This window comes from Drosophila novamexicana, unplaced genomic scaffold, assembly GCF_003285875.2.
Source record: "Drosophila novamexicana strain 15010-1031.04,08,12 unplaced genomic scaffold, DnovRS2.1 tig00000387-arrow-pilon, whole genome shotgun sequence".
NCBI classification, from domain to species: Eukaryota; Metazoa; Arthropoda; class Insecta; order Diptera; family Drosophilidae; genus Drosophila; species Drosophila novamexicana.
In genome coordinates, this window is record NW_020824800.1 from 5056211 (window position 1) to 5082488 (window position 26278).

The window sequence follows — 26278 nt, forward strand, 5'->3', positions numbered from 1 at the left end:
CGTCGCATCATCGTCATCGTCCTTGCGGCGTTCTCGTCGCCGAGGCGTTGAACAAAGGAAGCGTCTGCAACAAGAAAAGGAAATTTTTGCGCTAAAAGTGCACTTCCACGCAAAGTGAGATGAAAATGAAAACAAAAATAAATAAAGTTTTCCTTGCGTTACTAGTGCTCAATTATAATATACCCTACAATAGACCAGGTATGTGATTAAGCCAAAATATGAATATCGCCTAATATCTTTGGCGAAGTTGCTTAACATTTTAATCAAAATGTAGTCTTTATACCGATTTTATGATGCCTTTCAGCCGACTTTTAAACTGAGACCTTAAATAAATTTGTATATTATTTCATTTTTTGTTAATAATAACGTAAACAAGTTTGTCATGGACGCTTTACAAAAGATGCTTCTAGGTGGCCGTAACTTTGTGCAAACTGAACTGGACTCATGACACTTCGGTCATGGTTTGACCTCTTAAGTAAAACTGCATTCCAAACTTTGGAATTTATAAAAATAAGTTTTGCTTAGATCTTTTGTCCATTTAATTATATATATATATACAACATCCATGCACTAAACTGATTGCGATTTCAAAAATCGAATCAATTCAAATGCCCAGCACTTAAAGTATTATTTGAAATTATTATATGAAGCTCAAGTCAACCTTTTGATTCAGTGCAACGTTTGATTGGGTGCGCTGCGGCCACGTGGAGTTGAATTTCTCTAAAGAAGTCAATGCAAATGATTGCACAAAATGCCTCATTTAGCAGCAAGTCAAATAGCTTAATTTCTAAGTGGATAAACACATAAATAGCTATGAATGCAGAAAGCCGGGCAAACAAAAAATAAATAGTACCACGAACAGACCTAGGCCCTGGGCCAGAAACCTGGCCAAATGCTAAACGAATGAGCGAAATTGAATGAAAATTATGCTGCCACTCGCCTGGCTGCTTGTCGGTCTGTCCCGCTGTCGCAGCCTGTGCGTCTTTCTGCCAGATGAAATTTTATAAAATAACTTGGCCCTTTTTTTCAGATCAGTGAACTTTTTGCCGGTGCTCGGGACCAGAAAGAGCAACAAAATACGGCATTCATTTTTGTTAAGCAAAATTGAATTGTATTTTGACTGATGCTCAGCCCGAGGCGTTTTTTTTTTGTGTTTTGGCTAACAAATGGCCGAGGCATTCGAGCGACTCGGGTCTGAGAATTTGTTGCGACTTTTAGTGCAGAAAAAGTTGGAATACAATTCAAAATTCGGTTTTACAAGAAATAATTTTGAGAAAAATTAGTTTATTTTAATTGAATTGAAATTTCTGTACATTAAGCTTTCAAAAGAAATTTTTCTTAGATCTGTTAAGCATTCAGAAATGTGGGCATACCTATATATTAAAGAAAAGCCCTTTTCTTATTAAATCCAAGTCCAACAATGTCCTATAGTCTACTTCCTGTAGCACATAAATAATTTAATTTTGAACGCCAGCAAAATTGCATTTTTAATCATCGTACAGCGCTTGGTCTGACGAGCTGTATGTGTGCGTGTCAGTCATAAAATGAAATTATACGCATTTGAGCTGAAGAAATGTTAACAGCAGCGTCAAGTGAAAACGAAAAAAACAAGAAGAAACTATGAATAGTACTCGTAGTTTTTAATTAAGACTGCGAGGGGAGCCAGGCTAATGGTCGAGCAGCCGAGCTGTTCAAAAGTGTTAACAATTTCAGTTTACGCAGCTAACAAACTCATTTCGTTGGGGACGACAGTAAGCGCTTTAAGGACCTGCACGCGTGTGTGCGTCCTCCGCCAGGCCCCGTACGGCTTGAGCATTGCAGTGCGCAAAATGAACAATGTTGGGGATTTTCATTTAAGCCCACGGCTTTAACTGAGCGCTTTGCTATGTACACCCAGAAACACAGACACCCACACTTACACACAAACACATATGAAATCATAGATCCGAACTTTATTCGACTACCAAAGGGACCACATGGCGTATGAGCGATGCGTTCCCCTAACTTGCGTTATGATTTTACGCGCGCTTATCTATACAGCTGCACAACAGCTAATAAATGTGTGTTAATTAGTTAGCAAAGGCCACGGCCAAAAGCTGCTCTTAATCATAAACTCATCATAATTAATATGATAGCATTGTTACGTTGTGGTCTCATATATAAGTGCTTTACTAAAGTTAGTCACGTGGTTGGCTTAGAACCGATTAATTACGGCTACACAAGAAGCTTAAATATAATTGCTGCCACTTTCGGTCTAGAGTTTATAGCCGTATGGTAAACTATAAAAATTTGACTAAAGTCTTGAAGCTAACTAATATTTTGTGCCAATATATACTTAAAATTAATTAAATACCAGCGGTTTTTTTTTTTAATTAATGCACCCTTTTGGCAGCCTTTCACTTGAAAAGTTCACACAAAAATATTATTTCAATTAAATTCATTTTTACCACAGCCCTCCAGCGCCAGCCAAGTGCGAGCCCTCTCGGGCAGACACTCAAATGTCAAAAGCGGGCAATTAATCATTTTTCTTTTTCTTCTTCATTTTTTTTTTTTTTTTTTTGTAATAATTTATGCATAGCGCCAAACTTTGGGCAGTCATCAACAACAACCCTACTCTGGCATCCATAAATGCCAATAAAATGTCATGAAGCTTCCGATTGCCCATTCTGTTAAATATTTTCTATCCCCACTCTCTCTCTTTTTTTTTATTCCTTCTCTATCACGCTGTCATTTTTGCCTGTCATTAAAACGAATTTTTCAATTCAACTCAATTGAAATGTCAAAATGCTCATTAATTTATCAATTCGCTGACGACCCTTGCACATAACTGTGTCATACTTGACGGGGGGTGTTATAAAATTAAACATCAATTTGCATACTGCTCTTTTAATATACCCTGTAGTCATAAACTAGACATATAAGCTCAGTCTTTTTACAAATTAATATATATGCAAATATTTATATGAGATCATAAAAAGCGTATTAAGTATTTGGGTATTTTTATATTTAACAGAAGTTATTAATGAACAGATATCACATATTTACAGGGTAACTTAGAGCGTTCTTATTTGCTTTTGCAAGCCCGCTGATCAGTTTAATCAATCAACCTGCACCGTTGTCCTGGCTTCAATACCCTGCCCAAAGTGAGAAAAGTATCTGCTGCTGATGTTTTCTATTAAAAATTGAAGACTTGCAAACTGAAAACGTTTGCAGCTTTGCATTTGACCCTTGGACGCAGCTAATTTATCAATGCGAAGCGACTGTGCAAATATTTTGTTTTGTAATGTAAAATAATTTTTCCTGCCCTGCCCTGCCCTGCCCTACCCTGTCCTGTCCTGTAATGGGGCAGCGAGTGGAAAGCATGCCAAGGACTGTGCTCTCGCTTCGGTTGGTTTATGTGATTGAAAGCACATTGTGTCACACTTTAATATTTATGACAAAATGCCAGTTGGCCTTTGGGGGTCGTCGGACTATATTTAACCTCTGCTGGCAACTTTTTCGAGCATATATATGTATATATATATTTTTTTTATGCATTTTTCTCGTTTTTAATTACGGTTTTCATCTCCAGGATGCTGTTGTCCCTGGCATTTCCTTGGCCATATTAGAGCTCGCAAAATATTATTATGGAGTGCATAACATTTTTTATGACCCACTGGAAGAGTGAGGCATTTTTCCATTAAATTAAATTTATTTTTTTGCTGCCGTTGTGTCACCCTTTTTTGTATTGACTTTTGAACACATCAACCGCATTATATCCACCACAAATGCCGCAGCTCATACAGACGAGCATGTAGGAAAACTCAATCAAACTGTTAATCGACTTGTGGTGCGCCCACCACCGCCCCACACCTCTAGCCAAGCCACTCGCACCACTCGTGCGTGCCGCTGCTGCAGATTCCCAGCTCCCACTTCGTTGACACACATACGTGTTGGTCCTACCGTTACCCTTTTCTCTTTCTTTTTTTTTATTGTTTTTCGATGAAATTTCCAACCATAAAATGTCAATAATATGTTTGCTATTTGCGCTCTTTCAATGATATATTTGCACTGCGCTGGCCTGTGGGCCATCAACCTGCTTAATGCCAATAGGCCATAATAAATACTGTAGTATTGGCTGGGGCGTTCAATTTGTAGACCTTGACAGATGATTTCCAATTTCACAGAGCAATGTCTGTTGCTTAATGGATTGCTTGCATTATATTCATTTCGCATTGTAAATATTTCGAAATATTATTTATAGAAATTTCAACAGTTTTACCAACAATTTCTATTTGTTCTCATTCTGTCTTTTGCAATCGTTAATTTAATGAAAATGGTAAAAAAAAAATGTGAAAAATTCAAAAATAAAGTTGTTTGTTTTTTGCGAACAACTAAAGAGGGCAGGGTTTTTCAAAGTTTTTAATTATGTGGAAATTTTCAAATAGTTTGTTGCATTTTCGCGCGCTTCTGCAATAGTGCCAGAAACATAATTTAAACGTGTTTATTTCAATTATGCCAAGAAGGAACTTCAAAGTGATAGCATAATATTTAATAATTTAGGGGATTTGTAAATAAAATATATATGGGTTTGTGTTAAGTTTAAATCATGAAATGCGGATAATTAAATCTCTTTTATATTTTCCTATATTCGAGCCTCTGGCTGTAATTACCTCAAATAGCTCAAAATCCAGAATTTCTGCATAACGACATTTCAATGCTGGCAGCTGGTGTTAAACTCAACTGTCAAACGTGTCAAACTGAAATTGATTTGTTAATAGAGCCACAAAATTGCATAATAACAATTAGATTAAGATGAGCCCGCAATATGCCCCAAACACAATTTCAATAAAATCCATATTAAGAGCTACAAAATAATTTGTAGGCTCATCCCTGAGATATTCAACGTGTCTGGAGGCATTTGCTACTTCAACGCAAATTAACAACAATTAAATTTGCCCACAAAATAACAGATGTTTCTGATTTCTATTGACGTTACTGTTGTTGTTTTTGTTGCTTAAGCATAATATTATTTGAATGCCGTCTTCAATCACAAAGTGTTGCCAGCTTTAAGCCTCGTGCTGGAATAGTTGACAGCTTTGGGTCTGAGATTTAATGAAATGCCTGGGGATCGCCGCAAGTGTAGGAAAATAAGTTAAATTAAACAAATCTAATGAAGTGAGTGTGTGTGTGTGTGTGTGTGTGAGTCCTTGGCGCTCAACTGAGGCTGCCATGCGGTGAAAAGATAGACGACTTAGCTGCCAGCCCAGACGCCGCACGTGCCACCGTTTGTGACCAGCACGAGCACATACAAACGATGTTGTAATTTCTGGCTACCTTCTTTCAAAATGATATAAAGCTGCCTCATGCCACCAAAAACAACAAAGCCAACAACAATAACGAGAGCCAACAATGTGGTGACGGCAGCTTCTCCTTATGCCCGGCTGTCTGTCTCAGTGTCCGTGCGTGTATGTGTGTGTATGTGTATGTTGTCTGGGCTTGTTAGCTACAGAGATGCTCTACTCTATGCTGGATGAGTGCTGCCAGCCTTATATGTATATGTGTGCGCTGGAGCAGCTCTTGGCAGCCTCTGGGGCAGCAAAATGAGCAAGCGGAAACAATTAGCGTTGTAGCATTATTTGTAACATGCTGTTTGCCAGCCAGTAATTAAGTGTCTCATTAAAAAATGATAAATTTAAATGGAAATATCTTTTACAATGATGCTGCTGTAGCTGCGCCCAGACCAGACCAGACCGTCTCAAGTGTGCTTCAACGCATTCCGACAATTTTATTTGCTACAGAAATTTAAGAGCTCGTGAAAAAGTTTGCAACCAACTCTGGCTGAGGCGAGAAAAGCCAAGATTTCAGGCTGTAAAAGTTAAGGAAAAACTATACACCACGGGATTTTCTTTTGCTGTTTTCTTTTTTTGTAATCTACAAATTGGCGCCTTAAACCCTTTTGTATATTTCACTATCCCGCTCGCACTTTCTCTCTGCAGTTCTCACTGCGACTGTCAAATCGCAAACTTTTCCGGCTGGCTAAATTCAACGGCTTGTCTTTCTTGACTTTCAAACTTTAAATTGTTCAAATATAAAAACGAAAACAATTTCGTGCTAAAAAGTTTCGAGTTTTTGTTTTTGCCTTTCATTGAATTTCATTCAAAGCTATCGTTAGCATTAATAAGCAGCTACAACTACATGTGCTTATTCTTGCAAATAAGTTACGACAAGCTATAAACAACAAAAATAACAACAATTCTATAGTTTTACAAAAATGTTCACACTATTGCTGCGCAGCGAAAAATTTGCATGATTTTGCAAACATTTACTGGACCAAAGTTAAACAAAAGCGCTTCGACTGCAACTGCAATGGCAATTGAATTAAAATAAAGCCCCTATAATGTGCGTTGTCAGCTCAAGTGACATTAAAATGCATTAAATATTAAATCTCTCCCATGCACAAAGTGCATTTAAATAAATCAGTATATATAGCAGAACTCTTTCCTTTGCAGTCCACACAAAATTGTTTTAAACAGCATTAAAGCAAGCGAAATAAAAACTATTGAAATTAAACTTTCCTGGAAGCTGGTGCTCCTTTATTGTTATAATAAATACAAAATATATCTGTGGTTAATTATGATAAATTATGTAGTCATTTTGTGTGCTGGGATAATCTATAATCGGCTGACAAAAAGTTCTCTTTTGTGTGCACATTTGTTTTTTTGGATATTTTAACAAAATGTAAGTTTTAAAGCATATGTTTTTGCTTTTGATATATAAACCTTATATAAATGCTTTCGTAAAGGAAACCCTTAATTTTGTTAAGATCTTCACCAATTTATTAATATAAATGTTTTACTAAAATACAACCAAAGTTGTCTCTCATCTACCAGAGGAGTTAAGAGCTGTGTCAATAAATCATTGCTATGATATTTTGATTTTAAATATATATTTTATGTATAAGTAAGTCATTTTATGAGTAAGAAAATTCACACATATATTTTAATTAATTAAGTTATTTCAACATTTGTTTGTTAAGTAATTTAAGTTTTTAGATAATTTTTGTTGCCGATTTGCAGAAATTTAGGAGAAGATTCCACTTGAATATTACAAGTGCAAGCCGTCATAACCGATTTATAGTCATCCTCGATAGCATGGCACAAATCTTTTGCTCACTGTCCTTTGCTCTATCTTAAATATTGCAATTTAGAATCCACACGTGTGCGCGCCGAGAAGAGCAGGCCAAACATTTTTATCAATTTCAGTAAAAAGGCAAGAAAAGCAGGGAGGCAAGCAGGCAGGCGGCTGAAGCATCAGTAAGCTGCTCGGATTGAGCAAAGTGCCAGCGATGCGTGATTATGCCACGCCACAAAGTGGAACAGCAGCAGCAGCCACAGGATGATAGACACAGCACGCCGCATGGTCACGAAGCAGCCGCTGCCTCCACTTGGCCAGCTATTGGCCGGGCATAAAAGACTTGAGCGATTAGTTGCAGAACGTGCGGTGCATGCGATGCCAATGGCTGCTGCTGCTGCTCCCGCTGCTGTAGAGCAAGGCAACGTGCTAGTTGCTCTGGCCACACATAAAGCCCGGCTCAGTAAACCGCCAAGGGCGGTTCGAACACTCTAGGGCTTTAAGCCGAGCTGGCCATTTGTGGGCTTGACAAGAAAACCAAACTGTCGTCAGCAGATGCAGGGCTGGACGCCAATGGACTTTCAATTGTTCCTGTTTTTTGGTTTTTACACAAATGTTGTAATTGCCGAAAAATACATGTGTTTACTCAAAAGCGAACACGCCCACTATTGGTGGACCATTTGGACCACTTGTGTGTATTTTGCTAGTAAAAATGTATTTTTATTTGATTTATTTGCACGCCCGGCGTGGGAATTTTGCGTGTAATTGCTTCGTGTAGACATAAGGACACATATAAATTGTGTGGGTGTGTGTGGGTGTTTGTGTGTGGATGGGAGTATGTGTCTATATCTCATTCTCTCTCCAGCCCTCGCTGCAGTGGGCTGCAGCATTTGTCGCTTATTTTTTGGGTCATTTGGTCGATGAGATTAGCTTGTGTGGCTTTGCCTTTGACTATGAGCTGAGCCTAATGTGGCTACCAACTAGCCACGCCCACCAAGACTTGTGCCTGCCTGCGTTAGAGTGTGTGTGTGTGTGTGTGTTCGCCCAATGCGGAAGTGGAAGTACGCAGACGACATTAAGCTGACACTGGCCAATTAAGCACGGCAAATGAGCAGCAATCTTTTGACTCAATGATGCCTAAAAGGCTCCCAAAGCCTCTCAGCCACACCTTGACCACTGCTGGAGCCACCAGCAGCAGCAGCAACAACTACACGAAAGTTCATTTGAGGCATTAAGCCTGACTGAGCCAAAGTAAATGAAGTGTGCGTGTGCGTGTGTGGGTGTGTGTGTGTGTGTGTGTGATGTCTGCATAGCTTTAAGTTTTGCGCAGCATTTGTGTGGCAGGACCCTTCACCAAAATTCGTGGCAACTGTTTCAGATTTCACTGGCAGAACCCAAGACCCGCTGCAAGATATCAAATTTCAACTGAAATGCCGACAGCGTGGACCACGTCAGAGCTCTCAATGTTATTGTCGTTATTGTTGCTGTTGTTGTTGTTGTTTTTTCTTTTTGTTGTTAATCGCGGTTTTCTTAGCTGGGCAACCCGTTTCAGTGTCAGTTGCCAGCCCCGTCACTTATTTCCTACCTGCAGCACTGGTCACGGTCGCAGGTTTCCTTTGTTGTCTTTTGATTGCATTTTTAACGCTTCACGCCAGTGCTTCCACTCACAATAGCCACGCCCGCCGCCTGCCTGCACCGCCTCTGCACCCTCTGAAAATCTGGCAAGAAACGCAGCAAAAGCATCATCAGCATTCACTACTTCATCTCTTGCTGCTGCTGTTGCTGTTGCCGCCTTCGGTCTTTTGCTTTAGTTTAATTGAATTGCAAATGCCGCAAAGCTGCTGAACTGCTTGCAACAAGCTGCAACTTTGGTGGCCATGCGTCAAGTGCGTGCTGCAAGCCAATTGAAGGATGCCAAAGAAATACTATACTGACAGTAGCTAAGCAGCTCGTGAGGCGATATTGGTAGTTGATTTGAAGTTAAGTCCGAAAAAGATATATAAAATGTTAAAAGAAAAATGTACAAATATTTTGGCTTGAAGCTTGACACAGATTTTTGGTTCAAGCTAGAAATATGTTAAGATTGTACGAATCATATCACAATATTATAAGGCTGAAATGGAAACTGTAGATGGAAAACTTATTATACGCATTGATTATATATTCCTTTTTCGAGCTATCTTAGCCAGCTATTGACACTTTTATAGAAAAGAGTTTCCGTCCTTGATTATATTCTAGCTGAACACCCAAACTTTGGTGCGTTCATGAGCAATGGCTTATAAGAAATAATAAAAAAAAAATAAGAAACGTTTGCTTCGATCAGAATATCATGCCTTTAATCTTTTAGTCTTTAATGTTTTTGAACATTTTATTCAACAACATTTATTGCATTATTTATTTTATCATATTTTTTTTTCAACAGTTTCGCAATTTAATTTGGAGAGCCTAACTTAAATTTTTCAATTTTGCGAGCTTACATTTTTCGAATTCACACAAATTCCTGCCCAATCAGCATACAATTTTTTTATAATAAATTGCAACCCATTTAATGTCTGCGCATAATTGAACAATTTTTTTTTTTTTTAGCTGAGCCAACTACTCATGCAGCCAGAACACGCAGTGAAGCCATAAATAAAAGTGCAGGCCGAATTTACAAAATGTTTCGCTTTAAAATCACTTGGCTATTAAAGAAAAAGTGCTTGGCTGCAAAATACAATAACAAAACACAAATCTACAGGCCCAAAATATATTATATTGTAATATAATTTCTCGAGCGTAAATCTAATTTATCAATTTGTGTGTGCGAAAAAAAAGACGTTTGGGAAAAGCGCAAAATCGAATAAAAGGCAACAAAAAGGCCAAAGCAAAAAAAAAAAACAGCAGTCGGCCGCAACATTTGCTGCCAAATCAGAGAATTGGACAGAACATTGCAAATGCAGAAGGGGCAAGGGGGAAGGCTACGTGGGTGTGTGTGTGTGTGTGTGTGTGTGGAGTTTTAGCCAGGTTTTGCTCTCTATATAAAACGTGCCGCAGGCCTTGTGGTAATTGGCAATAAATGTGTTCATGAATTTTAATGTTGGCTCGACGGTCAGCGGAACTGGCCGCCCCCTAAACGAGGTTAGAAATCCAACCACGCCCACGTTCAGACATAACTCATAATATTATGCCAGCTGCTTTTGCTTAATTTTTGTTTTTATTTTTGTGAACATGGCTTAGCCCTCAGCTGGAATTTAATGTAATTTGATTTTGGCAAACGCACAAATATTGAGATTTATTTCATTTTGAATTGTGTGCTAAAACAAAACATGGTTTAAGCATCAAATTTAATACAATTCAGCCCTTCAAATCAAAAAGTAAATGAATACATTTGCACAGCGTGTAACTCGATAGGCCAACAAGCGGAGTGAGAAGCTCAGCAAAAAGGCGAGTTCAAAAACAAGGCCAACAAGCGGGGCATATCACAGCTCGACCACTTCCGACCACACTCGACATGGAGTAACTTTTCGGTTTGATTTATCATATTCAATTACAAAAGTAACGCACGTATTAAATGGCCGCATCCGCCGGCCCCTACTGCCCTGCTACTTGAAACTGTAACTGTCCCAAGCGGCGTATGAGTAATTTAGTTCTGCGAAGCTTAAGCCCAATGCCGCACCTCCTGGTTCTTATATCACTTGGTTAGCTGACTGCTTCCGGCATTCTGTTTGCATTCGCATAGGCAAATGGCCCCAACGATATTCTCAGTGTTTAAATAGCACGAAAAGCGAATGGGCAAAGTAACCAAGAAATATGCATGCTGAAAGCTGATATCAACAACTACTTTAGCCAAGTGCCCCGTGCGCCATCCTCAGCTCTTCACTCTCTTCGCACTCCTGCTCTGCTACTTTTCTCTACCCCTGCCTGCCTGCCTGCCAGCCTGGCCAATTCGCGTGCGCCATGTGCTCGACCGGCAATGCCAAGCGGCGGCCCAGAACGCAAACAAAGTTTGCCAAAGTCCAAATGGAGCGTGTAGAACGTCAGCTGGCAGCGCGGTTAGCTTCCATTTAACTAAATGTGTTCGTCTGTCTGCTTGTGTGCATCTGTGTGTGTGTATATGTGTGTGTATATATTCGAAGGCGTGGCTAGCGTGCGGCCTGCTCACAAATCTGCAGTTCCTTTAACGAGTTTGACAGATGCTGACTTCTGGTTAGCCGCTCTGATGCGGGCCTCAACTGTATAAAGTTTTCATTTTAAGCTGATTAATTTTTGCTAAACGAATCTATTTATCTGAAGTTTGTTGTTAAGTTACAGTGAAATAGTTTTCTGATAGTTCTATTAACATAAAATCGTATTAGACGAACCTTGATTTAACGCTTGCTTCTTTATTTATGGCAATATCAAAATGTATCAATGTAGCTTAAACCTCGCCTTTCTAGGTGATTCTCATTTTTTCAAGTAATGTTTTTTGTTACTTTGTGTTGAGCATTGAGAATAATATTCCTCTCTTCCTGTTAATTATTTAATTACTTAAATAAAATACTGTTTTTTTTTGCTAATGTAATCATATAATATACATATGCAGAAATCGAGCACTTGCACAGACTAAAAATCCAATTTCAGTGTGAATAACAAATTCCAAGAGCATATTTTACCAAACTTGCTTTACTTTTAAATGCACTTTTGGAGTTTATTGTGAATCATGCCACAAGTTAAATTGAGTGTGCCGAAGAAAGCACTTGGAAATTGAGAATATGGAAAGAAGTTTTTTGGGCGCAACAGACGTAACTCAAGAAAGCTGTCCCGTAGCCATTGTTGCCGCAAGGCAGCTTCGGCGTCGGCATTGGCGCTGGCGTCGTCGTCGGCTGCTGTCGCAATTTTTCACTTTTACCGCAACAACTTTGCAGAAATATTACTCAACCCAGCGCCCAGCAGCAATATCCTGACAACAAATCCAACGCGCACAATGCATAAGGTGCCGACGATGAGCCGGAAACTTGACAGTTTGCTGCCTGCCAGCCGCTTGCTGGCTCAGTAAAATGAAAAATATGCTGCACATAAATCCTGCGGCTTTCACATTTTCCGGCAATGCCTGCACAAAGCCAAGGGGCACACACACACACACACACCAACAAGGAAAATAGAGAAAAATCAAAAAGGAAAATTCCTTTGAAAATTACATATGCAAGTTTCATGTTGCAGTTACAGCCGAAACGCTTACGCATATTTGGATTTCAGGCAAATTGAGTGTGTCCCCAAACACCATGAGAGAGGGAGTGAGTGAGAGAGGGGGAAGCGGGTTGCGCATTATAATTTCGGGCTTATTTTTGAGTTCGTTTCTTTAACCGCATTGTGTGCTGCGGCTAATTTATGCAGAGCGCGCAGTGCTGCGGCAAGCGCCACGAGACCACCGCAGTTTATCGCCGAGCATACTAGTGTCCAGAGTTGGCGACCACAAATCACTGAGGTCAAACATGGCGTATACGCAACACACGCACACACACACACACGCACAACTAACCAAACACTAACATGTGTATACATTTGTGTAAAGTAAAACAACAAACAGCAACAACAACTGGTCAAGTAACAACTGCAACAAAAAGTGTGTGCAACTATGTCAACATATGACACCACGTTGATTCCAAATTGAAAGTTTGTGAGTATGCGTGTGTGTGTACGTGTGCAACTGTATGTGAGTATGTATGTGTGCGTTCGAGTGTATGAGCGTGTGGTTTTATAAATAGATTAGCAACAGCAGCAGATATATAAAACAAGAAATAACAGTAATCCTTTTGGGTTGGGGCACAACTTTATACAGTTCCAGACAAATAATTTAACTTAAAAGCTTTAACATTTTATATTATTTGTTTTATAAAAAACTAATGCTGCGCCTGCTAAAGCTAAAAGCTTCGAGGGATTAACTATGTTCAATATTTATAACCAAATATATTTAGTTATTGATTACTCAGAATGTCTATAATTCAAATTATTTATAATTTTTATTTTCATTCAATCATAACTCATCTTTTACTGATTTTTTATATTGTTTTAGATATCTTAAATCTTTATTATATTATAAAAAAAATATGATTCTAAAAAATCTAAACTGAGTGTGTCAACGACAGCTAAATTAATCTATTTTCAACATGGATACATATGATTATTTTTTGATGCCCAACATAGACAAATTTCATTAGAAAGTTGCGAGTACCCACAGTAAGTGTACGGCAAGAGCAAACAATGGGTGTGTTCTAAAAGTTGAATTAGTTTCGACTGTGGACAAGTGTTTAGCCGTAATTAAAACCCCCACTAATTGCCACTCACACAGCAACAAAACTGAATGGAAAAGAAATGAAAATCTGTAAACAAGTTTTTTTTGTATATCTACTGCAGATGCTGGTGAAGTGGCTGCTGTTCAGCCTGTGCATAATGCCGGCCATGTTCAGCAATACGAGCAGGAAGTGCCCCGTAGAATGCAGCTGTAGCATTGATGATATGGATCGTTATCAGGCCATCTGCACAAAAGGTAAGTGGACCAATATGCGCAAAAGATGCTGGGATGAATAAAAAACAAAAATAAAAAAGGAGCGAAGCAAAATGTACGCAAATTATGCAATATGCGAACATGCACCATGTAATCCATAGTTGCGGTCATTGTGGGTGGTTCTGCAACATCATTAGGGTAACATCATAATTGCAGAGCTACACGTTAAATTCAAGGATTTGCCAGCTGCCAGTTGGTCAGTTACTAATACTCCGATTTGTAAATGCCGAGCACACTCACGGAATTAGAACTTCGAGTGGTTTTCGTTGCGCATACGAGTATTAACGAGTACTCATTTTTAAAGCTTGGCCGGTCTGGCTTTCCCCCCTTTAAATTTTCGGGCAATTTCAATTTGTTCAACTGTCATTTGCCGTCGTGTAGCGAATGCTCTGCCATCTTCGTGCAGCCAGAGAAATCTATAATTTCAATTTAACGCTTGTTTGGTTAGCGCACACATTGTAAGTCCTTGAGTCCTTGAATGTGATGCTTTGAATGTGATGCCATTGTCGTTTTAATTTCATTTTCCAAATCTTTGGCACAATAACTACGGCACGGCTAAGCATTCGAGCTGCTGCTGCCATTGACAGTAAGACAACGAAATGAGTTTCAATTTTAAAGATTATTCAGCCTCAATAGGAGATATTCATTTAGGGTATTTATTTAAACTGTATTACGTTCATTATTTACTATGCTGAACTTATTGCTACTATTTAACATTAGTTAAATAGAAAATAAAAATAATAGTAGCCAAGTAAAAACAAATGGAGTTGAGAATAATAATAGAATAGGAAAACGGAAAACGATTTTGTAGTCTTCCATAAAACCGTAGCAAATCTTATTTCTTGTTAACATTTCTTAAAATCAATTAGAATATGTTAGTACAAATATTAAAGGACAATTTAACTCATGCTTTTAATGAGCAGCATCATTTTGGTGTTGGCCTTTCAGGTCGTCACCCCTGACCCTTACGAGCAACAGTGCTCGTAAATGCCAACAAAATTGCAAACGCGTTAAAATATGTTACAATCAGTGTTAATGCTTTGCAATTTTTATGAAAATTCCCGCAGCGAGCTCGGCTCATATAACAAATGCTGGCCGCAACATACAATGAGCACATAATAATGCAACAACAACCACAGACACACACACACACACACACACACACACACACGTAGATACATACAAATATAATGCAGTGCGAGAATATAATAAAAGTCGACAACGACTGCGATTACACAATAGTATGCCATACAAATGAAGAGCGGGTTTGGGGCGTGAGACCCCAGTTGTTAAGGATAACGAAAAACTGGTAACTGGAAACTGGAAATGGCGTGAGGTTTTTTTTGTACATTCGTATGGAAACTGCCCGACATTTTGGTTGTGGCACACTAAAATGCGCACATTGTTTGCATGTAAAAGGGAAGGTTGCGTTCTGCAGTTAATGATCTTGTTGGCATTGTTAACCTTAGTTATTGTTGCCATGCTGCATAAATTTCATGTTTATCACCGTGAATAGAGCAGCGTCCAAATTTAGTTTGAGTTACGCCTAGTTGACCTTCATTTAAATTAACATTTGCTTGCAGGCGGGCTAAGCTCTTTATCCGCCAATCAGCTGGACATTGATGTCAAGGTAATTATTATACGTGGACCACGAAACACCATAACGATTGGACCGGCATTGCGTCAGTTTATGCAGTTGCAAGTGCTACGCATCACCGATTCGAATCTGCCGGCGATCGGGGCCGAGTCCTTTTGGGGCCTTAAATATCTGCGCATATTAGGTGAGTAATCAATTCTTTATAGCATGCCACTAAAAATCGCCATTTGTTTTACGTGCGCGTAAAAGCCCGAGCAGCGATTTCAATTTAAGCAGCTGTGCATAGTTAAAACAGTGCGCAGCGATATGCAAATAATACAATCAAACGTGCGACCAGAACGTAGAACGCAGGACGCGGGCAACCGTTGCGGTTGTCCTGAAGCCTCGTAAAAGCCAACGCAAATAAAAGTGCGCGTCGCAAAATGTTAAATGAGCACCGTCGATGCGGTCGACAGCACCAAGTTATCCCATCGATAGGGTATTCTTATTTCCTCGGATGTCTTGCGACGGATAGATGTCACTTTAAATCAAGTCCAAATGCGCTTGTGTAAAATTATAGCTCGTTTCAGCGCGACAACTTGAGTCGCCACGTGTAGTGACTAAGCAAAAGCTTGACAGTGTTGTAAAAATCTCTTCTTATATTATGTCACACTTCAGTCTCGCATTTTGTATAAAAGTGTTGTGTAATGTTGGCAACTAACACTTGCAAAACGTGGCTGCCACTTTCATTTTCAATTATTAAACATCACAGAAACCACATAAGGGCTTAAAATAACACAGATTTGCTCCGATTAAGTGTTGTCTAACGCCATGTACTTATTGCGGCCAAGACACTTAAGCCTGATCATGAAGATTTTGCACTCTTGAAATACAATATAGACATGCTTTACCAACGTTTCTTTTTGTTTTACATCTATAAAAAAAAAATATAAATATTTTTAAGAGACACATAATCTTAACGGACTTTACCAATACTGTTTTGGCTTTCATTAACTGCGAAATATATCGATTTTGCGTCAAAGAGTATTTAAGTCTTCGCTGTAGAGAACTTCTGACTTCTTGTTTGTCAATAAAATTGAAATTGATGCGCCAAACAGCGAAAGGCAACCCAGAAATAAAATAAGATTGGGCCAAAAATCAAAAGTAAAAGTCAACCAGGCAATGCGTCGATATCGCTCAGCGCTTTCCAACTTGTTTATTTGTGTTTTATGTGCGCCGCTGTCTGTTTGCGGAACGGGGCAATGGGTATGGCAAACACGATGCCAGGGCCCTCCAATTATTTACATGCCCGAATCTTTGTTTTTTTACCCCAGCTGGCTGCCAAGAGCCAAAAGTCGACATAAAACACACACACACACACGGAGATTGACTTGAACATGCAGAGAAAAAAGTTGTTGCTGCAGTTAAAAATGTTGCCTCTAGTCGGGCAACAAATGGCATTCTCTTTTTTTTTCGTCCGCCCGCCGTTTCTATTTAAATTAATTTTGGCAAATGTTTAAAATGTTTAAGTAGGCGTGGCAAGCTGCAGCCAACTCTGCAATAGCTTCCTGCTACTGCCTCAACTCCTGCTGCCGACACAATGGCAGCAACTAGAGCAAAATTCTCTCTCCTAGCATTTAGCTAAAAATGCTACTCATGTTGCCTAGACAAAGGGGCGTATGTGTAATGTGTTTTGTGCTCTGTGCTTTATCTGTGGCAACTTTTTCTTTCAAATGGGGCAATGTATACAAGTTGAAATACTTTTGTCTGCGCTGCTTTTCCTGCAGTTTGCTTAAAAGTTTCTTTTATTTTCGATATTTCTGTTTCATTTTTGTTTTTGGTTGTTCTGTGTTCTTTTGTTTTTGTATTATAGTTTTATTCACTTTTTTGTGCATTGAACTGTACTGTTTTTAATCTTTCGATTGCTACAACGTAAATATTTACACAATGATAAGCAACTTAAGTCCTTTGTGGTTATTAAAAGTTGCAGTTCGACCAACAATTGTGTACGCTGCATACATATATCGTATAATAATGCCATTTTCCATTTATTCTCGCCCACAAAAAACTGTTGCATACTTTTATGCGTTCAACAACTGCTGATGAAATACAATCAATAATATACAAATATACGAATAAATACGCCAACGGCTGTGGACGCGAGCAGATCTATCGAAGAATAACATAACAAACATTACGGAGAATAACTTTCGCGGTCAGGATAATCTGCATGAATTGGATTTATCAAAAAATAAAATTTTACGAATGGCCAGCTCAACATTTCGCCATCTGATGGTGAGTAGTTGCATATATGGTATTGTTTTATATTTATTATTATCAGCGCAGTGAAAAAGCATATATACCACAATACCTTTTTTTCATGAATAATTAAAGTGAAAGTTCATTGGTACAGGGAGCGAGCGCTGAAGTCTCAAAATATATAAATAACCTCTGTATTTGTTCTTTGTTCCTCGGGGCTTTAACTGTTGTATGGTTATATATCATGGCTTATATATTTACCGCAGACATAACTTTGCCAGCTGTCATAGCTTTCCTAGACTAAACTCGCGATTTAATTAAACTTTTCAGCAATGTTAGTAATTTATTTTTTAAGAGGCTCGCACTGCCCGAAAATCGACCATCTATAGAATGCAATAATAGAAGATGTGCGCATCAGCACGCATTTCAATATTAAATTCCATTAATCAAACGATTCCGAAACACATTTTAAGTACGAACCAACAGTAAAATAGTTAAAAAACTGCAAAGTGAAGCATTCTTGGGAGTTCTTGTTATTTCCCACTTAAGATGCTTTCAGTTCCAATATAATATCATTTAGATCTACTCGGTTTGGTCGCGTCCTCAAAGTAGGAATACTAAATCAAATATTAGCGCAGTTCACGACTGCATAGTTTTGTCTTTGCTTTGAGCCACTTTGTAATAAATATCATGGAATTTTTAATAGCCTGCACCAAATATTGTTGCCTACATTTTGGGGCAAACGAAAGTTCTACGTGCTTGAATTTAAGTTTGCTGCATTTGCTGCTACTTTTGCCTGGCGGAAGTGCCAGTGCACAAAACTTGGTGCGTTTTCTTCAATTTGCTTTCGATTTTGTTTTCCCCGTTGCTGTTGACTTCCTCTCAGCCCGAAACAGTATCTCTGTGTTCCTCTGCAGCAGCGTTGGAAACTTATCTTTTTCGGCAGTTTCCGGTCCGCAGCAGAGCTCTGGCAGTGCTTCTGCCCGGTCTGATTTATGAATTATTAGCCATGAATTTTGCTTTGGGGTCTCGTGAAATATTATTAATTTGGTGCGTGCCGTAATAAACTTTCGCAATTGCATAACTCTTTGGGGCAGGATCTGCGACGTCTTAATTTGGCTGACAACTCGATTGTGGAGCTCGTGCAGCGCAACTTCTTCATGCTGACTAGACTCAAGTACCTGGACTTGAGCGGAAATCCGCTTCAGGATTTACAGCCGGATGTCTTTCGCGATGTGCCCGTAAGTAAACACAACAACTGCGAACAGCAACTCGTAACTGTACGCACTTTCCTCTACTCACTTCTCTCGTTCTCTCAATCTGCTCGGTTTCCAGGAGCTGAAAGTACTCAAATGCCGCAATTGTCAACTGAAAAAAATCAATCCGCAATTGTACAATTTATTGCCGCTTTTAAGCGAATTGGATTTGGGACGCAACGAGGTTTGTCGTTAACCCGTTTCGAAACTGTTCAACCATTTTCCAATTATTTTCTGTGTGTGTTTTTTTTTTTTTTCTCTTTGCAGTTCAAATTCCTTGACAAGGATGAATTTCGCGACGTGAAGCGTCTCACAAAAGTTTTACTCGACGGCAATCAATTGTCTGTGGTCGTGGACCAACTCTTTCGCATGCAGAAAAGTCTTAATCACTTGGGTGCGCCATTGAAATTATAGTCATTTAGCTTCTAGCAAACTCACTCATTTGCCCATTTCCTTTCCTTCTTTCTTATTTTGCCTTTTAGATTTATCGTACAATCGCTTGGCCAAAGTGCCAAACGATTCGTTCCTGCAGCTGACCAATCTAACATTTCTGGATCTCTCCTACAATAAGCTGGTGCGTCTGGAACCGCAGTCTGTGCGCAGTTTAAGCAACTTGAGGGTGCTTAACATAAGCGGAAATGTTCTCATGGACTTAAGGGATATGCATGAGACATTCGAGGTGAGTTCTAAAGTGATTTTAATTGGATATCATAGTCTCAAGCTATAATATTTTCTCTGCCTGTCAAAGTTAGCAATCGCTTTGACATTATCATGCTTCAAATAAATACAAAAATTGCAAATTTAAATTCAAAACTGACTACTCTTTTAAAATTTCAACATTCGGACAAAACAACCGCGTTGTTCTCTTGTAACGCAATAGCAAACAAAGCCAAATATTTGAAGCATTTATTTTGACATTTAACAGTTAATTAAATTATTTCTGGTCCGACTTAGCCAACTGTTCGCTTGCGAACATTTCGTCTTTGAAAATAAAAATAATTTAACAACAGCATGAAAAGAAGAAAAATTCCTTTGCTTGCCACAAACTGAACCTTTTAACTTAATCTAACTAAAGCTGATTATATTCTATAAGTCGCAAGCTCTCTCTTAGCCTGAAGACAGCGTGATTGAGTGAGTGGCGATCGATCAATTAATGTTGAAATTGAATTATATCTTGTAGCTGATACCGGAGCTAACGCATTTGGCCATTGCGGATATGGGTCAGCTGCCTGTGGGTTTGTTATCGCCTTTCCGACAATTGCGTTATTTGAATATCTCGGGTAATTCATTGGATAACATGGCATTGCAAGTTATCGATTCGTGCCGTGAGCTTGAGGTAAGTTTCCCAGTGATTGAATGCACCAAGCTGAAGTTATTGCCTGCCACACCCCCTTGTGCAAGCCATTGTTATTTTTCTTGAAAGCTTTTGTTGTCCTTGTGTGTGCTGGCAATTGTGTATTTATTTGTCTGTTGATAACTTTTTGGCCAATTGCAAAATATTTCAACGAGCAACAGTGTCTGAATGACAAAATGATATCGCTGCCTGTTTGCAGTTTTCGTTAGCATTCACCATTTTCCGTTGCCGTTTCTGTTTCTGTTTCTGCAACTGCAAATCGCACAACTCCGACAACAAGTCCCGAAAGCCCCCTTAGTTTCATTTCATTTCGCAACTGTGCCTACACCAACTTGGTCGCAGTCTCCTCTGTGCTGTCCGTTTGTGTCCTGGTACGTGCTTCCTTCGTGTCACTTTCTATCTACATCTCTCTCCCTCTCTGTCTACCTCATCTCTGTATTGTTTTCATAGTTGTGATATCATGGCTATACCCTTTACACAGAAAATGTGCTAAATGGTGTTTCAACATGAGACTTAGAAATTTGTATATAATCTTGATAAATTGAATTAATAATTCCCAATGTCTGTCAAACAAATATATAGAAAGTGTCCTTCAATAAAAATATAAAGGATAAATAGCTTCCAATTATATTCGTTATTTTGAAAACGAAGTATTCAATTTATTAGACTCAAATAAGTACATGAATTTATTAAATGTATTATTTTGATCCCTACAGCAAGTATCTTCTAGTTGAGCTTACGCTCTACTCAAGCCTCTCTACATTTCTTTTGTTGTTGCTGTTGCCATGTTGACTATGGCAAATTTATGGCACAACAGCGACAATCAGTTGATAGCCATTAAGCTTTTCATTTTAATTGAATTTAATTGTGTAGCACTTGCACACTTCAGTCAAGCCTTTGGCATTGTCCTTGTTGTTTTGTTTTATTGTTTGGGGGCCAACAATTAAACAAAGCTACCAATGTTTGGGCAGCATTTGTAGCTAATTGCAATTTAATAAGCAAAAACCATAGGGCGAATGACAAAAAAGTTGTTCAGCATTCGAAAATACATTATATTTTGCGCTCTGCATTCACAGTTTTTGGATTTATCACGAAATCAATTATACGGCATCAATGCGGACACGGCGCTGCGGATTCAGGGTATACGCAATGTGCGACTGGATAACAATCCGTTGATATGCGATGAATGTCACATGGGAAAATTAATAAATGTCGTGCGGCAAGTAAGTCAAATGCAATTTGATTTAAAATCGGATAATACGCATACGACGCGTAGTCCATTCACTGTAAATTTCAATTAGTTTTCAAAGCCCATCTGATTGATGATGTCTTATACAAAATAAATATATATATTCAATATTCAATCTGTATTTATGCAGCTGCAATGGAAATGGGATACATATCCCATTTGCTTTCTGCCAAAAAGTTTGCGTGGCGCCGAAATAATTAATTTGGACATTGGCGGGCTGCACACGTGTCTCGATTACATCAGCGACGAGGAACAGAATGCGGCAAGCACTTCATATAACTTTCTTGAACATGGTAAGCACATGCAACTGTTTTAAATTACAACTCAGTGGCCAATTTGGCAAGTCAATCAGTGGCTTTTATTTGATTTTTCCTTGATTCGAATTTGAATATTTACAGCTCTTTGAACACATTTATGCACATAACTTAAAAATATAACAAAATATTTGTTGAACCAACAAGTTTTCGTTTTGTTACTACTTACTTATATTTTTTTATTTAGTAATTTAATTTTTTTGACTTTTCATGCTTAGCTAGTAATATAAATAATTTTATTAATAATATTCTGTTGTGAAACTAAACTCTTAAGAAATTAAAAAAATATTATATATATTAAGTCTGAGCTAAAAAAATTAATTTTAATATTATTAAAAACTTTCTACCTCTCTATTTTAATTCATACCAGGCGGACTTAATACCCTGGCTATTTTGGGTGGCATCATATTTGTGCTAATTGCCGTCATAATTTTATCGCTTGTGGCCTGTTTCTCCAAGAATCGCGCACGCTACTATACCAGAGAGGATCATTTGAATGGCAGTAAGTATATAGATACAGCTAACCCCAAGTTACACACAAAAGAGCAGTCCCAATTTGAAGCCTGAGACGAACGGCTGAGCTGCTGGTCTTAAACTGATGTAATACGTAATTCGTTTTGGGCAATGCGCCAAGTTTGAGCAAAGGCAGACCAAATGACAAGGCGTTGAAATGAAAAACTGTCTGTTTGTTTTACCTGTTAAGACAGCAGGCTATTTATGTGCTCTTTAAAGGTATTTTTTTAGAAATGTTTCTTCTAGCTAGCACGTAAAATTTTTGTCGAAATTAAAAAGAAAGAAGCAGCCGCACTTAATTAATTACAAGTACGTGCTTCATTATGGCGAGTAGCCTTTTGCCCCTCCTCCCACCATGCCCCTTGCCTAATTGAGGAATAAATAAATTTCAAGCTGACCTACGTACCTTGGAGGCCGGCACTAATGTTTGCGCACACACCTGCCTAACTTGGTTACCTTAGCACAAATTGGCCCTGGGGCCAGCGTGGTCGTGGCCATTCAGCAGAACGCACTCGAGGGAAACGCAGCGCCAATGGAAAACAAAGCAAACTTTGGAATTTTGCGCAATTGTTGCAGTTTTTCTTCTGTTTTTTTTTTTTTGTTTTTTTGTTTTTAGTCAACAATAAAAAATGGTCGCCAAAGCTGTCGCAACGAAAACTTTTGCAACACCGCATTCGATTCCCTCGATAAGCGAACAGCGTACAAAGCGTAAAAAACGATTTTTGTTTAAGCACGGAAAAAACTCTGCCATGCTCACAAATTCAAGCGTAGGAATGCCGCCGGAGTTGAGCACACTGCAAATACACCGGAGGCATTCAAAACACGTCACTGACTGTGACTATTGACAGTTGCATGTGGCTCTGCAAGAGCAGCAGTGATGCCGGATAGCATAAAGAATAGGCATAGAAATAGCTAGAATCGGGCTAAATTAAACTACAATTTTCAAAAATTATAAACTTGTGTGCAGACAGCAGACAGCTTGTGCATATGCATATTCAATTATTAAAGCCTGTTGAATCTTATAGAGAAGTAAATATGAAATATTTTATTTTATCAGCTCGCACATAATGAATTTATTCTTCTCGAATTGTTTGTGCTCCGGCAATCAAATTCCCAGGATCACAAATTTTATTTGTGCATAAACTGGGCGTGAAATAAAGCATTCATGAAGTTGTTTGTATCAGTTCAAAAAATTTAGAAAATACAAATTTATGCATAAGCTTTGAGCTAAGCAAAAAAAAAACAAAAAGAAAAACAAAAATGAGAATACAGCAAGGCGGAGAAAAATTAAAAATATTAATGTTTGGTAAACATAAAATCTTTATATAAGAATTAAAGTTGACAATAGAACATTATAAAAACAAAAAACTTTATTTGGGAGTTAAGTTGATAGTTCTATAAAAAACCTTATTTATTATAATATTATTTATCTATTATTATTATCTCCTATACAGTTCAAGCGACTGCATTCTAACTCAAGGCTTTCTGTAGTGCGTGCTATTTAAGAGTTAGGATGACAGTTTATAAGTACAATAATAGATTATAAAAAGAACTTTAATAATTAAGCTCCTATTTGGACTAACAGTTGTAAATCCCGCCCATCTGAATACCATGCGTTAGCTTTCAGCTCACACTGTCCCATTTTCTATGTGCCTGGCTCATCTCTGGCTCTGTTGTTTTCTTCCTCAGGCGACAGCAAGTGTTTGGAAAAAAATTTGGAAGCAACCACAATAACAACGCTGGGCAATGGCACCTCACCGACAACAACAACAACACTAACGCTAGCCACGTCGCCGGCGGCAACAGCAGCAACACCAACAACAAATGGCACAACAAATGGTCACATTCAGAGTCCAGCGAATGGAAGCACGCCGTCTCATGTGGGTGCCACCGTACACACTGCGGATGCTGGCGGCAAGGAAATTAACTTTACCTTTCCCATTGACGATCGCGTTTGCACCATTGATGAGCTTGTATTGCCGCCAGCGCCGCCGCCGCCAGTCGTCGCCCAAATCCATCAGCATCCGAGCATGGGCAGTCTGATGTACAGCGTATCGCACTCACCAAACAGCAGCTGTGCGACTGGAACAGCGACGGCGCGGGCTGCGGCATCGGCTGCCGCAACGGTCATTCCTCCTGGCGCGCCATCGCCGATGCCGATGCCAATGTCTGGACCCGCTGAATCTGTGGTTGTCGTGCTGCCACCACCGCCGCCGCAGCAGCAACAGCAGCAGATGGGCAGCCTGGCCAGCCTGCGCGAGGTGCAGCAGCAGCTGGTGCATTTGAGCAGCACGCTCGAGCCGCTGGTCAGCGTTAACTGACCCAGGGGCTTGGCAGCAGCAGCAGCCTCGGCCTCAACCGCAGCATCAGCGGGTAAGTTTGCCAAGCAAACGATGAGCACGACACCGACGTAAGCCGCAGGAGAGTTTGCCCGGTTGCATAGCCACAGCCATGGCCATAGTGTGGCATGGTTGGCAAACGGGTCGTATAATTAATGACAGTGCGCTGGGCATTGTTTTTGGGGTCAAATTGAAGTAAAGTAATTAGGATTTGAGTTTGTAATTAAGTACATTAATCATTGGCGCGCATGTGTTGCGCTCTTCCGCTCACTTTCCTGGCAAAAACAAATGCTTGCTGAGTTTGACAGAGCCTTGCAACAGTTTATTCAAAATAAGCATAAATAAATTAAGACAATGGGAATTTAGGCAATGTAAAATTCATTTGGGCTGATCGAAATTTTCAAGCGTATTTTATCGCTAGCATTTTCATACATATGTACTGCCATTTTCCGGTTAATGAAAATATTGCGCATACGCAGCGTATTACCAGCGTTTCATTAAAATATTTGTAGTTTGATTTTGAACAGTTTTTTTTTATAACATATAACTCTGCATCTGTGTGTATATAAAATTGTGGACAGCATTGTGCACACTAATAATAAAAACAAAACAATAACAAATTAAATACACATTTCACATGTGATAAAATTAAATTTTGTATATATAAATAAAACAATGAAAAGAAGCTAAATGGAAATCCTTCCTCCAACTGAAAATAAAAATTGTATATTTGGCGTTAGCGATTTAAAATTGAGCAGCCGCTGTTTTGTGTAGGTTACAATTAAAAGGAAAATAAAACAAAAACTAAAGTTAAATTATAATCTTAGGCCTAAGGTATATAAAATTAGCACGTAGCTAGTTGCATAGATTTTAAACACATATAAATTAAAATCAATTAAATCTAAGAAATATAAAAATTAAACAATATTAATATACAAAAAAAAAAGAAGAAAAAAAACAATCATTTAAATGCTCACAACTCAAACCCAACCAGTCAACCCAAACGATATTTTTTTTAGTTTAACTAAACATAAACCAAAAAAAAGGCAATTCTCTGCATTATATTAAACTTTTTTAACAGCTACTGGAATTATATTTCTGTTCAACAATAAAACAGTTTAAGCAATAAATCAGTTATAAAGTGTGACAGTTTATAGAAAATACTAAATGGAAGCAAAATAAAAAGGAGATACCTTTAATTTATTGTAAAACAATTTGAACAGCTACGTGTCGCGCTTACCACAAACAAAACCCCAATGCGAATCGTTTAGAAAAATCAAATAAAAATAATATGAAAACCAAAAAGCAAAGCCAACAGCGGCAGTTAAACGAAGGGGACAATGCGAATCAGCGTTGCAATTTATTAAATAAAAATGCGGCACTTGCAACGTTTTGCGGTTACTTGGGGCGTCACCACTTGGCCGCACTTGCCGCCCATTATGCGCCATTGTGTGGATGTGAGTGTATGTGTGTGTGTGAGTTTGTGGCAACTAGAATTATGCTTGTAACATGTCGTGCAGCATGTGGAGATGCTGCTGCTGCTGTTAACAGAGCCCGCTGGTTTGTCCCCGAGTGTGAGACCACAACGGCCACCATTTAAGCTCAACGCAAATGAAAATTGCTTCCGTTTCCGTTTTGCGACATACTTCCGTCGTGGCTGGATTGCGGATTTGACATTTGGATTTGCTATTGTTGCTGATTGCGCTGTGAACGGGCTGCTTCCATATTTGGCTTTGATTTACACGACAAGCACTCGCACTTGCACTCAAAAGATTCATTGAT

The 26278-nt window shown here is 38.8% G+C and overlaps 1 protein-coding gene across 2 annotated transcripts in view; it reads left to right on the forward strand.

Moving 5' to 3' along the window:
- LOC115760000 (toll-like receptor Tollo) overlaps positions 1 to 24971 on the forward strand; it is a 60743-nt gene extending 35772 nt beyond the window's left edge. The window contains exons 4-15 of one of the 2 annotated variants that reach the window (XM_030701157.1): positions 13486 to 13618; positions 15220 to 15417; positions 17380 to 17507; positions 18569 to 18712; positions 18807 to 18911; positions 18995 to 19121; positions 19210 to 19406; positions 19908 to 20063; positions 21158 to 21304; positions 21461 to 21623; positions 22015 to 22146; positions 23847 to 24971. In XM_030701157.1, the coding sequence (XP_030557017.1) occupies positions 13486 to 13618; positions 15220 to 15417; positions 17380 to 17507; positions 18569 to 18712; positions 18807 to 18911; positions 18995 to 19121; positions 19210 to 19406; positions 19908 to 20063; positions 21158 to 21304; positions 21461 to 21623; positions 22015 to 22146; positions 23847 to 24478 (2262 nt within the window). In that variant the 3' untranslated portion in view covers positions 24479 to 24971. Of the gene's footprint in view, positions 1 to 13485; positions 13619 to 15219; positions 15418 to 17379; positions 17508 to 18568; positions 18713 to 18806; positions 18912 to 18994; positions 19122 to 19209; positions 19407 to 19907; positions 20064 to 21157; positions 21305 to 21460; positions 21624 to 21728; positions 21776 to 22014; positions 22147 to 23846 lie in introns of those variants that run through there. The other variant, XM_030701158.1, reaches the window with a different exon arrangement.
- Positions 24972 to 26278: the final 1307 nt, after the last annotated feature.